The sequence below is a fragment of the Barbus barbus genome, assembly GCF_936440315.1.
Source record: "Barbus barbus genome assembly, chromosome: 26".
Lineage (NCBI taxonomy): Eukaryota > Metazoa > Chordata > Actinopteri > Cypriniformes > Cyprinidae > Barbus > Barbus barbus.
In genome coordinates, this window is record NC_136754.1 from 26427199 (window position 1) to 26443665 (window position 16467).

Consider the following 16467-nt stretch of genomic DNA (forward strand, 5'->3'; position numbering starts at 1 on the left):
GTTGAGAAAACAGTCTTCTTTGCCATGGCGACAACACGCTACTAAATCAGTACCAGTACAGAGATTTTCTTTCTATAGGGAGATGAGAGGGTCTGTATTACTTACTATTGGAGAAAGCGTAACGGTCAACTTGGATCACGTGTGCTTTGATAACCAATCACATTACAGCCTTGACGTCATTGAATTTCAGTCAGAGAGTAGTGCGGCACTCATTGGCCGTTTGCGGATACCATAGGAATGAATGGGAAGTGCCGTAAGATGAATCCCACCTGTCGCAAAAAGTCCATGACTTCTCTTATAAAACGGCTTTTTTTTTGGTGTAAACTCTAAAAATATTTCAATCCAAAAGTATTGTTAAGTGTAAAACATGTTGTAGATTAGCAGACAGGCTGTCGATTCATTAAATGATGAGCTGTTTCCTCTAAAAAGCTGTTTATTCAGCGTAGTGAAGCCTCTCCTCCATTGACGTACATTGATCTCCTTTCCCACGTACTGCCAGGCCGGAAGCGTTAGCTTTAGCCGTTACGCTTTTTCGGCTAATGTTTGCAGTCTTGCCTTCTAGTGGTTTTGTCAGTACTTCTTCTTCTTCTTCTCTAGCTAAGCTCAGCTCAGTGTTACTCTCTAAAAAAAGTAACTAATTACATTAGTTGCTTTTTATGGAAAGTAATGTGTTATGTCACTTTTTAAATCTGGTCTGGGCTTGCATGATTGTTTTTAAAAATTTTTTTTTTTTAAATATTCATTTTGAGGAACACTGAATCTGTTTTTGTGCAAGCGAGATGAGTAAATGTATGTCTATATTTAGAACTACACTAAGCATCATGTTCACACAGCGTACACAATGCCTACGCATCTCACTTCTGTGGCCTCGTTTATAAAGTGTGCGTACGCTCAGATTTGATCTTAGAGTGTGCGTACGCTTAAATCCACGCCAACGCTCATATTTATAAAAACTGTCTTTGACGTGGAAAAGTGCTTAGAGTCACGTCAGGGTCTGAGCAGACGTACACACTTTTTCTTGTCGGAGTACTGCATGTTTTTGAAAATGTTAGCTGTCCTTGCCAATCGCTATTCTAAATTATGACGATTGGTGATCTTTTATATGTTAATGACATTAATTAGGAGTCGTTTACGAGGCAGAGAGCTGAAACCATTAAGTTGCATGCAAGTTCAAGATCATTTGCGATTCATAGATTTCACACGTACGCATATTCGAGAGATGATCGTAAGATCAAATTTAGGCTGGTTTCTGTGCAACATTTTATAAATGAGGACCCTGATTTCTCTCAACATGGCGACAGGAGAGCTATCAGTTACTTGTTTGAAAAAGTAACTCAGATAACTTCTTGTAAATGTAAAAGTAAACACTGTACTGGTTACTTGAAAAAAGTAATCTGATTACTTGAAATGCGTTATCCCCAACACTGGTAATCTTGCGAATCTTTTTATTCTCAAACAGCAACATGACACATGAAATTTAAACTAAAGTTGAAGATCCCTTTGATGAATTTTGAAGTGTAAATACAGTAATATAAAGCTAAACGTATAGGCTATAAACGAACTACACCACAGCTGCATGACTTCAACATCTCCACCAGGCTTCAACATCTCTTTCAGTGTTCATTTGAAAAATATTTTCCCTGTAAATTTTAGTTAGATTGTAGGTAATTTGCCAGAGCGAGATTATAAACACAACGAGGCTGTGAAAGTGACTAGTGAGTAGATGGGATTTGCTGATTTTCATCGTCCCCGTCAACATCTGTAGTCCCATTTAGCCACTTATTAGCAACTGTTTTTTTTCCCAAACAAGTAAAAGGGGTATTACTTATGTATACGTCATACAATAAAACAGGAAAGTATCTTGATCTTGAGCTTTGTTAACCACAGACATTATTTCAAGCATTTAACCAAAAACACAAGTGCTAAAATGCTAAGTCTTTTTCAGGTTTTGGCCTACAAGAAAAAAAAAACCTCTCACTTTGACCAACGAACAAACTCAGTTTGGAGCTTGCAGTGGTTTAGCGTGCAGTCTGCAGACAGACTGTGGGAGGTCCACAGGTGCGCGGTTTGAGACAGACACTAGTTGTGCTATGCAAACACGGCTAACAGGTACTCAGTGTTTGCAATTTGTCGAGATTTCATCCCAGTGATGTATTCTTTTTTCCCCACAAATCATTTTCCCTGAGATGGCCACATCTACCTCCTGATGTGAATCATTAGAGCTCGTGTCAGGCTTCCAGCTGTCTTCAGTGAGACCCAAGTCTGAACCACTGTCATCCTATCAAACCCGACTGTTAGTGTCTCATAGCAGACATCAATTATGCATGCGCAGACAGGCTACTGGAATGCATAATGTCTAACTTTGGGTGCTACCAAGCAGGACGCAGTGAGAGAAAGAATTAAAAATATTTATATCCAACATTTTATTCAGTGTCTGTTTGCAGCATGAATCTGCAGAATAATTTTGCTCCATAAAGCAAACCATTTACTTGAATCAGTGCATCATGGTCTCAAGTAAAAGGTGAACGCTGAGGTTAAATACTACTGTACCAACCCCATCTTGCAGGCAAACGTAACTATTTTACGAGGTGGTGATTTCGTATAAATTTGTATGATGTAAATTTGTATGGTCTAAATTTTATTTTCAGAAAAAAGTTTGCATGAAGGCCTATAAACATAACCATTAATGGGGTATAAGCATTTTGTATAGAAAACATACAACTGAGATTTTACAAATTTATATGAATTAGCCACCAATTTGGTAAAATGTAAAACACTTTGTATAATTTTGGTTACCCTTTATTCTAAAAATGTCTTTATTACAATGTAATTATACATTTAAGTACTGAGTAACATTAATAAAGTGCAACAGTTGGGTTCCGGACAAAACAATTGCATTAATTTTCTTCATAGGTAAATGGATGTTTAATGATAACTTACAAACATTTAAAGACTGACCTACTATGAGCTCTGAGGTTGTTAATCGATGAGATAGGCTTTTGTTAAAGCCATCAGTTTGCATTATTTCAAATTATGTTTTACATAATTGTGTTAAAAACTGAAGAATCCCAAGTAAAAAAAAAAAAAATAAAATACACTACCCATGATGCTATAAAGAAAATTCCACCAATCAGAGAGTAGCAGCAAGCAAATCCAGCAGTGAGATCCACCCACTCTTATGAAGCATATGAATGCATATTTTGCAATAAACTTAAAATATGTTGTGTCTGTACAGTATATACAATCAACAATTTTAAATGGATGGTTTTTTTTTTCCACCTTGGTATTTAATTTGATTATCATATGCAATGATTTGCAATGGGATTGCAGTTCTTTCCCTCACTAAATCCGTTAAGTGCTTGTATCTTTGTCTTTCTCTCTAATATTCAAATACTTTTATGTTTTATGTTGAGATTAATGGCTTATAGCACTTTTACACATTGTTTGTTTTTTTGTTTTGTTTTTTATAATTCCTATAGGGGGGAAATGAATGGAAAAAAATACTTCTGGAACCAGTGCCACTGAAAAAGTGGGAGGCACTAATGCACTCTATTGAAAACATACCTATAGGGTTAGAATTAGGGTTTGGTTTAGGGTTTGTTGCATGAAAATATTCTAAATTTACTGCTATTACTATAGTAAGTACATGCAACATGTAACAAGGACACTGTAAATAAAGTGTTGCCATTTCTACTTGTTTACTTCACCAGGGATGTAAATTTCCCAAATTTCCCCCATTAGAAGCTCAAGGATGCAGTCCATAAATCTTTAAGAAGCCTTTAAGCATTATCAATCTTAAAGTTAATCAGACTAACACGATCAAACCATAATGATCATAATTAGCTCTAAAATCGAGCATCTTGGTAGAACGATTATTTTAATAGCTATTAAAGTGAAAGAACTGAGGTTTTATGAATCATAAATGGATGTTGACTAATGAACTGTTTCATGAGCTGTGTGAGATCGAGCAGAAACGTGTCATCATTACAAACACAGAAGACTGATTATCGCTCTGAATGTACAGAAGATGTCTTATACCGTAAGGTAACCAAAATAGGCGTTTGCCCTATGTGACCATATGGACACAAAACCTTCTGTGTTATAACTCTTGTTGTGGGAGATTGTAATACAGACAAGTATTAGGATGACATGATCAAATGTGTTGTTGTGTTTAACACCCCACAGTGCTACTTTGAGATACACCAGATGTTTCTGCAAAAGCATTTGACCCTGACGGAAAAGCGAAGCTACTCTTAAAGAGATAGCTCACCAAAAATTCAAATACTGTTATTTACTAACCCTAATGTCATTCCAAACATGTATGACTTTCTTTGGCCAAACACAGATATTTTGAAAAATGTTTCAGCTATTTTTGTTCATACAATGAATGGCAGCGGGGTCCAGTGTTGTTTGATTCATTTATTCAAATGCAAGATTGAAAGTCAGTGGGGTCCAAACAACATTCATTGGACCCCACTGACTTTCATTGTATGAACAAATATAGTTAATAAATGACAGAATTTAGATTTTTGGAAAAAAATGGGATTCAGCAGTATGACTGTCTGGAATAAAATGATATGATTTGAATAAATGAATCTTATTTGAAATATCCTCTCTTCTTTGGGAAATGAAAGCAAAAGTATTTACTCCTCCAAATGACATATAAACTACAATCATCTTGCTAAGCTACACAAATGACAAAATGAGGAAAGGATTATGGGTGTTTTTGCTGTCATCCTAGAGCAGACTAATAAACCCGTACAGCACATCATCTCCCCATGCCGCCATTATACAGTCATGCAGCAGATTATAGTTAGTTAATGATATCTTTTAGCTGACACTTAACAGAAAAACAACACAAGAAGTTGAAGCGTATGTTTGTGTGTCACGATAACCCGACTGACGGCATGGCAGCTTGTGAAGATTTGACACTGATAACACAAATTCATCCCTGTTGATGCTTGTACAAGTGGTGGGGGTGTTTTGCACGTGGATGTTTAGTGTGCAGAAGGCCAGGAGTAACAGAGGTGAGAGGAAGTTCATTTAGGAACCACAGCTCCCCCTGCTGGATGATGGAGTTTGTACATTTTGACATTTTGAGAATCAGAATCAGAATCAGAATGAGCTTTATTGGCCAGGTATGTTTACACATACAAGGAATTTGTTTTAGTGACAGAAGCTCTACAGTGCAACAGAAAGACAGCAACAGGACAGGACACAGATACTAAAAGAATAATATACAAATAGGCAATGTTGAAAATAGCAAAAACACAATATATAATGTAGAAAATTATGTGTGTACAGGTCTGATATGTGCAAATTTGAAATGAAAAAATAAGTATGTGTGGTGAATAAATAATGTATAATAGTGTTGTGTGTTCCACGTTTATTGTCAAGTGTTCATGAGATGGATTGCCTGAGGGAAGAAACTGTTCCTTTGTCTGGTCGTTCTGGTGCTCAGAGCTCTGTAGCGTCGACTAGACAGTAACAGTTCAAAGAGGGAGTGTGCTGGGTGTGAGGGATTCAGAGTGATTTTACCAGCCCTTTTGCTTACTCTGGATGAGTACAGTTCTTGGAGAGTGGGGAGGGTTGTACCAATGATTCGCTCAGCAGTCCGGACTACCCTCCGTAGTCTTCTGAGGTCAGATTTGGTAGCTGAGCTGAACCAGACAGTTATTGAAGTGCAGATGACGGATTCAATGATGGCGGAGTAGAACTGTTTCAGCAGCTCCTGTGGCAGGTTGAACTCAGCTGGCGAAGGAAGTACAACCTCTGCTGGGCCTTTTTCACAATGGACTCAATGTGATTGTACTACTTCAGGTCCTGAGAAATTGTGGTGCCCAGGAATCTGAATGACTCCACTGCAGTCACAGTGCTGTTCATGATGGTGAGTGGGGGGAGAGCAGGGGGGCTTCTCCTGAAGTCCACGATCATCTCCACAGTTTTGAGCGTGTTCAGCTCCAGGTAGTTAACACTGCACCAGACAGTCAGCTCCTTGACCTCCTGTCTGTAAGCAGACTTGTCACCGTCCTAGATGAGACCAATCAGTGTGGTGTCATCTGCAAACTTCACGAGGTTGACAGAGGGGTCTTTAGATGTGCAGTCGTTGGTGTAGAGAGTGAAGAGCAGTGGGGAGAGAACACAGCCCTGAGGAGCTCCAGTGCTGATGGTGCGTGTGCTGGATGAGAATTTTCCCAGCCTCACAGACAGGCAGCAGCTGTTTTGAGGGGGATAGTTCAACCAAAAATGACAATTCTGTCATCATTTACTCATCTTCCTCTTGTTCCAAACCTGTACGAGTTTCTTTCTTCATCTGAACACAAAAGAAGATATCTTGAAGAATGTTGGTAACTGAACAGTTGATGGTAGCCACTGATTTCCATAGTATTTTTATTTTTTTCAATACTATGGAAGTCAATGGCTATTTGTTTGTTTGAAACTGTTTGGTTACCACCATTCTTCAGAATATCTTCTTTTGTATTGAAGAGCTGAAAGAAATTTAGACAGGTTTGGAACAACTTGAAGGTGGGTAAATTATTTTTATATACACTAACATTCATAAGTTGTGGGGAGTAGGATTTTTCTGTTATTGAAAGAAGTCCTTGTGCTAACCAGGGAAATACAGTAATACAGTAAAACAGTAATATTGTGAAACATTATTACAATTTAAAATAACAGTTTCCTATTTTAATACAACCTGAATTCCATAAATGTTTGAACGTTTTTTAAATTTGAATCAAATGAAAACTAAAAGAATTTCAAATCACATGAGCCAATATTTTATTCACAATAGAACATAGATAACATAACAAATGTTTAAACTGAGAAATTTTACAATTTTATGCACAAAATGAGGTCATTTCAAATTTGATGCCTGCTACAGGTCTCAAAATAGTTGGGACGGGGGCATGTTTAGAACGGTGTAGCATCTCTTCTTCTTTTCAAAACAGTTTGAAGATGTCGGGGCATCGAGGTTATGAGTTTCTGGAGTTTTGGTGTTGGAATTTGGTCCCATTCTTGTCTGATATAGGTTTCCAGACGCTGAAGAGTTTGTGGTCGTCTTTGACACTAAATGTTCTCTATAGGTGAAAGATCTGGGCTGCAGGCAGGCCAATTCAGCACCCGGACTCTTCTGCTACAAAGCCATGCAGTTGTAATAGCTGCAGTATGTGGTTTTGCATTGTCCTGCTGAAATACACAAGGCCCTCCCTGAAATAGATGTCAACTGGAGGGGAGCATATTTTGCTCTAAAACCTTTATATACCTTTTCATAGTGCCTTCCAAAACATGCAAGCTGCCCATATCGTATGCACGTATGCACCCCCATACCATCAGAGATGCTGGCTTTTGAGCTGAATGCTGAAAACTCACTGGAAGGTCTCCCTCCTCCTTAACCCGGAGGACACGGTGTCCGTGATTTCAAACAAGAATGTCCAATTTGGACTCGTCTAACCATAGAACACTTTTCCACTTTAAAACAGTCCATTTTAAATGAGTCTTGGCCCACAGGACACGACGGCGCTTCTGGACCATGTTCACATATGGCTTCCTTTTTGCATGATAGAGCTTTAGGTGGCATCTGCAGATGATACGACCGATTGTGTTTACCGACAGTGGTTTCTGGAAGTATTCCTGGGCCCATTTAGTAATGTCAATGACAGAATCATGCCGATGAGTAATGCAGTGTCGTCTGAGGGCCAGAAGTCCACGGACATCCAACGAAGGCCTTGTCTCTTATGCACAGAGATTTCTCCAGTTTCTCTGAATCTTTTGATGATGTTATGCACTGTAGATGATGAGATTTGCAAAGCCATTCCTCAACGTCAATTTGACGTTGAGGAACATTGTTTTTAAAGTATTTCACAATCTTTTTTTGAGACTCTGCCTCTCTAAGACATCCCTTTTATAGATAATCATGTTACAGACCTGATGTCAATTAACTTAATTAGTTGCTAGATGTTCTACCAGCTGAATCTTTTCAAAATTTCTTGCTTTTTCAGCCCTTTGTTGCCCCGTGCCAACTTTTTTGAGACCTGTAGCAGGTCTGAATTTGAAATTAGCTCATTTAGTGGATAAAAGTGTAAAATTTCTCCATTTAAACATTTGTTATGTTCTCTATATTCTATTGTGAATAAAATATTGGCTCATGTGATTTGAAAGTATTTTAGTTTTCATTTTATTCCAAATTAAAAAACGTGCAAACATTTCCCGAATTCGGGCTGTACATATTAAAAGGTGTAATTTATTTCTGTGATCAAAGCTGAATCTTCAGCATCATTACTCCAGTCTTAAGTGTCACATGATCCTTCAGAAATCATTCGAATATGCTTATTTGCTGCTCAAGAAACATTTCCTATTATTATAAAAAAACAGTTGTGTTGCTTTTTTTATGGAAACATTACTTTTTTCAGGATTCTTTGATGAATAGAAAGATCAAAAGAACATAATTTATTTGATATAGCAATTTGTTGAAACATTATAAATGTTTGTCGTGTCACTTTTGAGCAATTTAATGCTTTCTTGCCTAAAAGTATTATTGCTAAATAATTATTAACGTATTAATTAAGTATTAATGAATGGTATAAACAAAACCGAATAAAATAAACGACCAATCAGAGATTTAAAAACAAATAATAATCATCATCATAAAAAAATAAAACACCAACAAAATATACTGTATGTACAAAAATATGGTATGTGTTTGTCATGTGGATAATGGTCTCAAGTGGCATCTGTTAAAACTAGTCTGTTAGAACTTCAAAACAATCCGACTGGCTGGAAACCTTTAATGAAAACCTGAATAGAAATCCTACAAAACTGCTTTAGGATGTTTATCATTTATTAAGCCAAAGCTATTGATACCAAAGCTGCACACTTCTCGTTCATTGTGTTTTTAGCTATAGCTTATGTTATGTAATTGCACTACTGTAGCCAATTAGCCTATTAGCATAGCTTATTGCTAAAATGTTCAGCTGTGTATTTTAACGCATTTTTGTTTGATCAGGAATTGCAAATGGCTACCCTCAGGACAGATTCAGCTAAATGGACAGATCGAACTTTTCACAACCCTGGGATGCTTTTCCAGGATCATTCCAGCCCAACTGTACCACATATTACTAGCCAACTTTTTCAGTCAGGCACAGTTTGATTCATGTCAGACATTTTATCTGGATTCTCCCAAAGTGAATTCTAAATATAGCGTCTCGTTTTTGCGCCTGACAAAGGGAATACCTGATCTTGCTGACCCTGTCGAACACAACAAACACACAGACGTCACACACACACACACACACACACGAGCTAGCACAGGTGCTACAAACAAATTACACAGACAAATGAGTCAGTCTCCAGAAAGGCTGCGTTCCCTTCACAGCCCAGTGTGAGCGTAATGATGCATTACAGTCAATTCCACCCAGTCTGGAAATATGAAAATATGAATTATTAATGTTGTTACAATTTTCTGAAACTATGCACATCCCTTCTTTCAATTGTGTGGATGAGTCAGAGTATGAAGAGTGAAGAACAGAGTGCGAACAAGTGTAGATGAACTGAATACAAAGCAAAGGGACAAATAAAGTTAAGTGTGTGCACTTGTGTGTTGCAGTGAACGAATAACTCTGATTTCAGGAGTCAGCACAGGTGAGTGTGTCCTCACCCTTGCCAGCTTTTTTGGAAACCAAATTGTCCTGGCCATGTGTAAGTCATTATGCATGCAAATCTGGCAGAGGATTTTCCATTTCTTCTGGTGATTTACATGGCCACTGACAGACTGAGACAATACTAAAGGAAAGCTCAGAGGGGATCTCGTAGAAACCTTTTTTTAGGTGATTCGTTTGCAGTTGTGGTTCTTTGTTATGTCTAAAATTAGACAAAGTGGTCAACAAGGTTGAAAAATAAGGATATCCAGTCAGGTTTCCCAACTTTCAGATCTAGTGATATCCATGAATCAAACCATAACCTGCGGTAGGAAGTTTAAATACCACTTTTCCACTGGCCGCCCAAAACCATCACTCCAAATTTCCAATAGAAAGGACTCTTTAAACTCTTTAACCCCTGATCCCACAGTATACAAAAGCACAGCTCAGGATCTAGTGAACTAGACAGAATCACACAAACTCTAAAAACTATGGAACTGGTTTCAGACATCATCAGACAAAGATATCAAAGGGAGAGCTGGACACCTAAGCCACACTAAAAACTAAATATGCGTATGTCAATGTCAAACGCAGCACAAGCACACTTCTGCATTATTAATAAAGCATTATACAAAAATAAATTCCAGTGGATCATAGTTAGTACACCTGTGGTTACGACTGTGTGAACTTGCGGAGAACTGACTTCATACAGTACATCTACTTAAATCACCTTGAAACCAGTTTGTTACAAATCATTGCAAAAATGGCTTGAGTTCTGAGAAAAGCTCCAGCATCATTTGTTTGCAGATGCCTCTTGGTTTGGTGTTTTGTTTCTAATGCAATGACTTTCTGACATGTGTAAGCACTTCTCAAGCATCCAAATAGTTTTTGGTATAATTATGATATTTGATATGCTATAATTATTATATGATATGCTATATTTGATATTCATGTTTTGATCATGGGAAATGATGGGAAATTAAACAGGATTGAATGGATTAGATCGTAAATAATAGGCAAATACTTCAATTTAGGTCTATTTCAACCACATGCTATTTGGTTATGGCAGGATTTCCATTCTATGATTTCAATATTGTGGATATATGTGGTGATGACCTAATGGAGACCCACCTGGACCATCACACAGGCAGGTGTTGCTGTGGTACCAACCAGTTCTGGGACAGACTGCACCAGATGCATGTGGGCAAGTTTAATATATGCACAAGTAGCACTAGTATTTGAGCACATAAACTTATTCAAACATTAATCAATGTTTAAGCAAAATATTTATGGTTTACATCAATTAGCTCTTTGTGACGTCACTCCTTTAGACATAAAATGATGTTGAAATTTTGTGGATTGATTCTTAGTAGTAGAACAAAAAAAAAAACAATCTAATCTAAATTTATCCCAAAAAAATGAATAAATAAATATGTATTATTATCATAAATGTATATAATAAATTGTATCTATTTTGAATGTATAAAATGTATCAAATAATTTAATATATAACACAATTAAATAAAAATAAAAATATTTCATTATAAATACATTTCATTATCAATTGAAATAAATAAATATGAAATTTGAATTATTTACTGCTCCTGACTAATTTTAGATGTAGTTACTGAATATTTTATTTGTATATTTAAATATACTATTTAATATATTATTTAACGTTTAAAATGTTTAATATATTTACATCAATGAAAATTATTAATTTATACTGATTTACTGTACGTGAAGCAAAAAAAATAATAATAATTTAAACATCAACTATAACAGCAATAAATTAAAATGCACAGTTTTTTTACTTGTGTTTACAAATTTGCAAAGAGATTAATGAATCAGTGGATTAGATAATTATGCAAAACATTACTTTTAGAAATTTTGACCTATTATTGTTGCACTTAAAGGGCTAGTTCACCTTAAAATTAAAGTTTTGTCATCATTTACCCTCGTATATTTCCTATGACCTTTTTACTTTCATGGAACATAAAGAAGATATTTTGAAGATTTATTCAATGCTTTGAATTCTAGCAACAACATCACAACATCCAACATTTTCGCCTAGAATTTTTATTAAAGATATTTCATTTAATTTTAAGTATGTAATCAATTTACTATCTGTAATAAGTGCCTCAGGGGATTTTTTTTTTACATACTAAATGTGCCATGAAACCTCACATTTTTTGTAAATTGTATTTACACAGATTTACCAAGAGAAAAATATTATGCTTACTTATAATCATTACTATTTAACTTGCATTATATCACAACACAAAAAGTAATATAAAGCAAAGTTAAACAGGTGACTGACAAGCAAGCCATTACCTCCGCGCTGAAGATGTTTTCTTCATGACCTTACAGACTGAGGAGGTGACCCTGCCCAAAGCTTTGCATGCTGATTTCCATGTGTTCCATTTATGCCAGTAAATGTGTTTAGACCCTCCAGAGCCACACAGAGTCAGAGAGTGAAGGAGACTCCATGCAGAAGACACTGCTGTCAGAGATGGCCATAAAGTGAGTGCCTGATTATTAATGACTCCATCCGCATTCTTCTTTTTTTTAAATGATATTAACGACTAATGTGCTTGAATTTACTGATCACGAGGAATTTCAGATTCAAAGGATTTGTTAATTAGGATACTATTGGCAGATTGCAATTGGATTGACATGCTAGGAGGATCCTGTAATCAATATATTTGAAATCTGTATCACAATCAGCTTCATCAGTGAAGGATCTCCATGTAATTTTCAAGGGTAGATTTTGTTGCTTTTCTCAGGAACCCGTTGACGATGTGGACTGTTGGGGCGAGTCCATCGAGAAGCTTCTGTCCTGTAAAAGTAAGAAAATTCACTTCTAAATATTCTCTGATAATACTGGATGGAATATTGTGCACCATCCATCTACACTGTACAAAAAAAAGTTGTTTCAACTTAAAATAATTTGTTACCCCCGCTGACTTAAAATTTTTAGTTTAGTCAACTAAAATATTCCAGTTGTCCCTTAAATTAACATTGAGTAATTTAAAATTTCAAGTAGATCAAACTAAAAATTTTAAGTCAGCGGGGGTAACAAATTATTTTAAGTTGGAACAACTTTTTGAAACAATTTTTTTTAAAGTGTTAGAACAAATCATATATATTGCATCTATTGCATCTTTCCATTATAAATGAATCCGAATCTGACTAATTTATAATGGAAAAACATGCTTTTAATCAGCAAAAAAAAAAAAGATATTATATATATATATATATATATATATATATATATCCATATATTTCCATATATTAATATATATTTCATAAATATTTATTAATTTATTATATATATGTATTGAGAAAAATATTCAATAAAATATATTACAGTTTGCTTATCATCTATTGAAAGCATGACAAGATACTTATGAATTTGTTGGGTGTTTGGAGTTAATGCAAATAAATAAAGAGTTACCCTGTCATTTGTAAACACTAGTCAAATTAGTTTAAATAAAGTCCATGGTTCATGTTGAAGTGATGCACCTCCATCTCATTGCTGTATAAATATGAATCAAATATTGTATGAATCTTATATGAGTTGTAGCTGTTTAAATTATGTTCAAATATTAATTTCCAAATTTCAGTTTCAACATCTAAATTGGAGAAGTAACACTTAACTATTTGTGATAATTAACTCTCATGATGGTGTCATGCTGCAGCGGGACAGATGGCTTTCCAGGACTTCCTAAAGTCGGAATACAGTGAGGAAAATATTCTGTTCTGGCTGGCATGTGAGGAATACAAAAAGATCACGAGCGCACCAGAGATGATCAGCATGGCAAACCAAATCTACACTGAGTTTGTGCAAACGGAATCACCCAGACAGGTGAATGACTGAACTGTGCTGAGCTGCTGTAATGTCCTACTGAGGGAATCAATTATTCGGTCCTGCTGCTCTAAAGTTCATGAGAGAGTCCTTCATGAGAGTTTCACTTTCATCCTTGGGGGGGTGGAAGCATTCTGCATTTTAAGACAGAAATTGGATATTGATTCAGTCTTAAGTACACAAGTCCCATTATATCCACAACAACAACAAATAAAACTGAATAAATCATGGACTTTTTTTTTGGTCTGTTCACATTTTGAAATAATAAAGATTTTGCCCCTCGGTGTACACCCCCCAAACAAAATATTTATTTAAAAATATTTATATACAAATATTTATTTAGAGATAATGATTTATTACATTTTTATATAAATATAAAAATGTGTTCACTGCTGTGTGTGTGCATGTTGGATGGGTTAAATGCAGAGCATGAATTCCGAGTATGGGTCAAAATTATTTTTTTTTATACATTTTTTTTTATTATTATTATATATATATATATATATATATAATTTACATTTTATATATTTTATTATATTAAGTAATTTATTTGTTTATTTATTTATAGTGTTTTTATTTTTATTTTTTTGAAAGACAAAAAAAAATTATAAAATAAAAAATGTGATGCCCTTATTTTCAGGTCAACATCGACTCTGGGACTCGCACAAATATTACAAATAACATCTCAGAGCCAACCCTGAACTCGTTTGATACGGCACAGAAGATGATCTTCAGTCTAATGGCGAGAGACTGCTATCCCAGGTTTCTGAAGTCTGACATCTACCAGTCCGTTCTGCAAAAGCATGGAAAGAGATGACTTCATAATGACTAATGATTAATGTACATCAAGTTTAACTATTGCCAGTAAGTTTTTGTTTTTGTTTTTTTTTTATTTTGGACTGAAATAGCTCATCAGTTTTCATCATTATGTTGCCATATAACGTTTTTTGAAGGAAAAACATGTTTACAGTTTCACATTAGGATCATCTATTCTGATTTGATATTTCATGCATGCAAATTCATGCATCAAAAAAACATTCCAACGTGGGATTAAAAGGATCTGTTATGGGCCTGAATGAATTCAGCAATTTCCTGGTTATCAGCATACTGTTGAGAAATCAAGAATAATACGAAAATGAGAATTTGAATGCTGCCTTTTAAACAACAACAATTCCACTACAGTTCATTTCTAAAACAGTGCCGCCTATCGGTCAAACATTTGTTTCAGACAAGTTACTTTAATGATGATGATGTCAATTTTTTATTATTAAAAGAACATTATTGCTTAGGTTTTCTTATGATTGATGTTATGATCGTCAGGAGGAAATTTGTCAAATGATTTTAAAGGACCATTTAAATATGACCACTTTAATGCAAGAACATCCTGGATTGCTCATATAAAAAGATGAAAAATATATATAATTTAAATAAATGAACATAAAACATCAAAAATTGTGTGAGCACTTTATATAAAATATATATATACATACACACACATATAGGTTTTTTTTTTTTTCACAGATGTAACTCAGAAAACAGTGTGTACATTTTACACTACAAATGTGTAAAGTTCTTTTCCTTTAATGAGTAACATGCATCAGACTCATGTGTCCAGAATAGTTCACACATTCTGTACTCCCTATGTTATACTGCATACTGCAGTGCACTAGGAAAAAAGTGAATGCATTAGCCAGAGAGGGACTGATTGCAAAAACAGCCTATGTCACACGTTTTATGTACATTTTCTTATATACCTAATTTTGAGAAATAACAATAATATAAGGTTTTTCATGTTTAATATAGGTTACTTGTTAATAATGATTCAAATATAAGGATAATGAAGTTTTTAGCAATGCTTATTACTAATCAAAAAATAAGTTTTGATCTATTTACAGTAGGAAATGTAATAAATATCTCCATGATATTTACTCATATCCTAATGATTTTTGGCATTAAATAAAAATGGATAATTTTGACCCATACAATGTATTGTTGGCTATTGCTACAAATATACCCCAGTGACATAAGACTGGTTTTGTGCTCCAGGGTCACATGTAGGCTATATGTATGTATGTGAGTGTGTGTGTGTGTGTGTGTGTGTGTGTGTGTGTGTGTGCGCGCGCATTTACATGAGCGTGTGTTCATAAATCCCCAAGGAGGTCTATATTACCAGGAGAGCGCTATCCAGGAGCAACTTTGGACACAGCTTCGGTCAGTGACTAAACTTTGAGGATAGAGCAGTGATTCTTTTTCTTTTTTTCAGATAAGTACCTATACTTGACCACTAGGTGGCGAAGGAGCACCGCCATGATTCATTCTTTGTAGCGCAGCAACACCAAGATAAACTGAATCACAAAAGCTCAAGACTTTTAGATTTGACCCTTTAATTGACCCCAAATTGTGTAAAATATAAAACTTTCTTTGTCCTCAGACTTTTTAAATTCTAGCACAATCATTCAAATATTAATGAGGAAAATGGCCTGTTGGAATGTAAGGCCTGCTGTTATTTTTAGCCCTTGCGTATTTTTTTACAAAAGACAAGCGTACATAAAAGACACAGAGAGTATTTAATATACTCAAGAACAATACAAAGTTATCAAACTTCCCTATTCAGACGCATTTAATGAGAAAACGTGCCTGTTTATTGTCTAAATTATTTAAAAAAAATTTGCATGGGTTACAATATAGACATTGGCATGCAAAATACGTGCCTGCTTTTACATCAGCACACCTAGAAACTGCAGAACAGTCGCATATGAAACCAGTAACAACGTCATGTGCTCTTGACCTAAAAAGAGAACACAATACCATCAACGTACCTAAATTAGATGCGAGTATCAACTGATTCAATAGCAGAGGTTTGAAGATAAAGAGGTAGCAGAAATTTCCAAAACAATTCTTGCCTGGCAACGGTGTATATAGTTTAAGTCACTAAGGACTTACTCAAGAGAGACAGTTGAGGGT

General features: G+C 35.3%; 1 protein-coding gene across 1 annotated transcript; it reads left to right on the forward strand.

Annotated features, from left to right (window-relative positions):
- Nucleotides 1-12100: 12100 nt before the first annotated feature.
- Nucleotides 12101-15484, forward strand: LOC306846268 (regulator of G-protein signaling 21-like). The gene is made up of 4 exons (XM_079379515.1): nt 12101-12158; nt 12403-12482; nt 13337-13503; nt 14144-15484. The coding sequence occupies exons 1-4, from the start codon at nt 12124-12126 to the stop codon at nt 14318-14320; spliced, it is 459 nt and encodes a 152-aa protein (XP_079235641.1). The 5' UTR covers nt 12101-12123; the 3' UTR covers nt 14321-15484.
- The last annotated feature ends 983 nt before the right edge of the window (nt 15485-16467 follow it).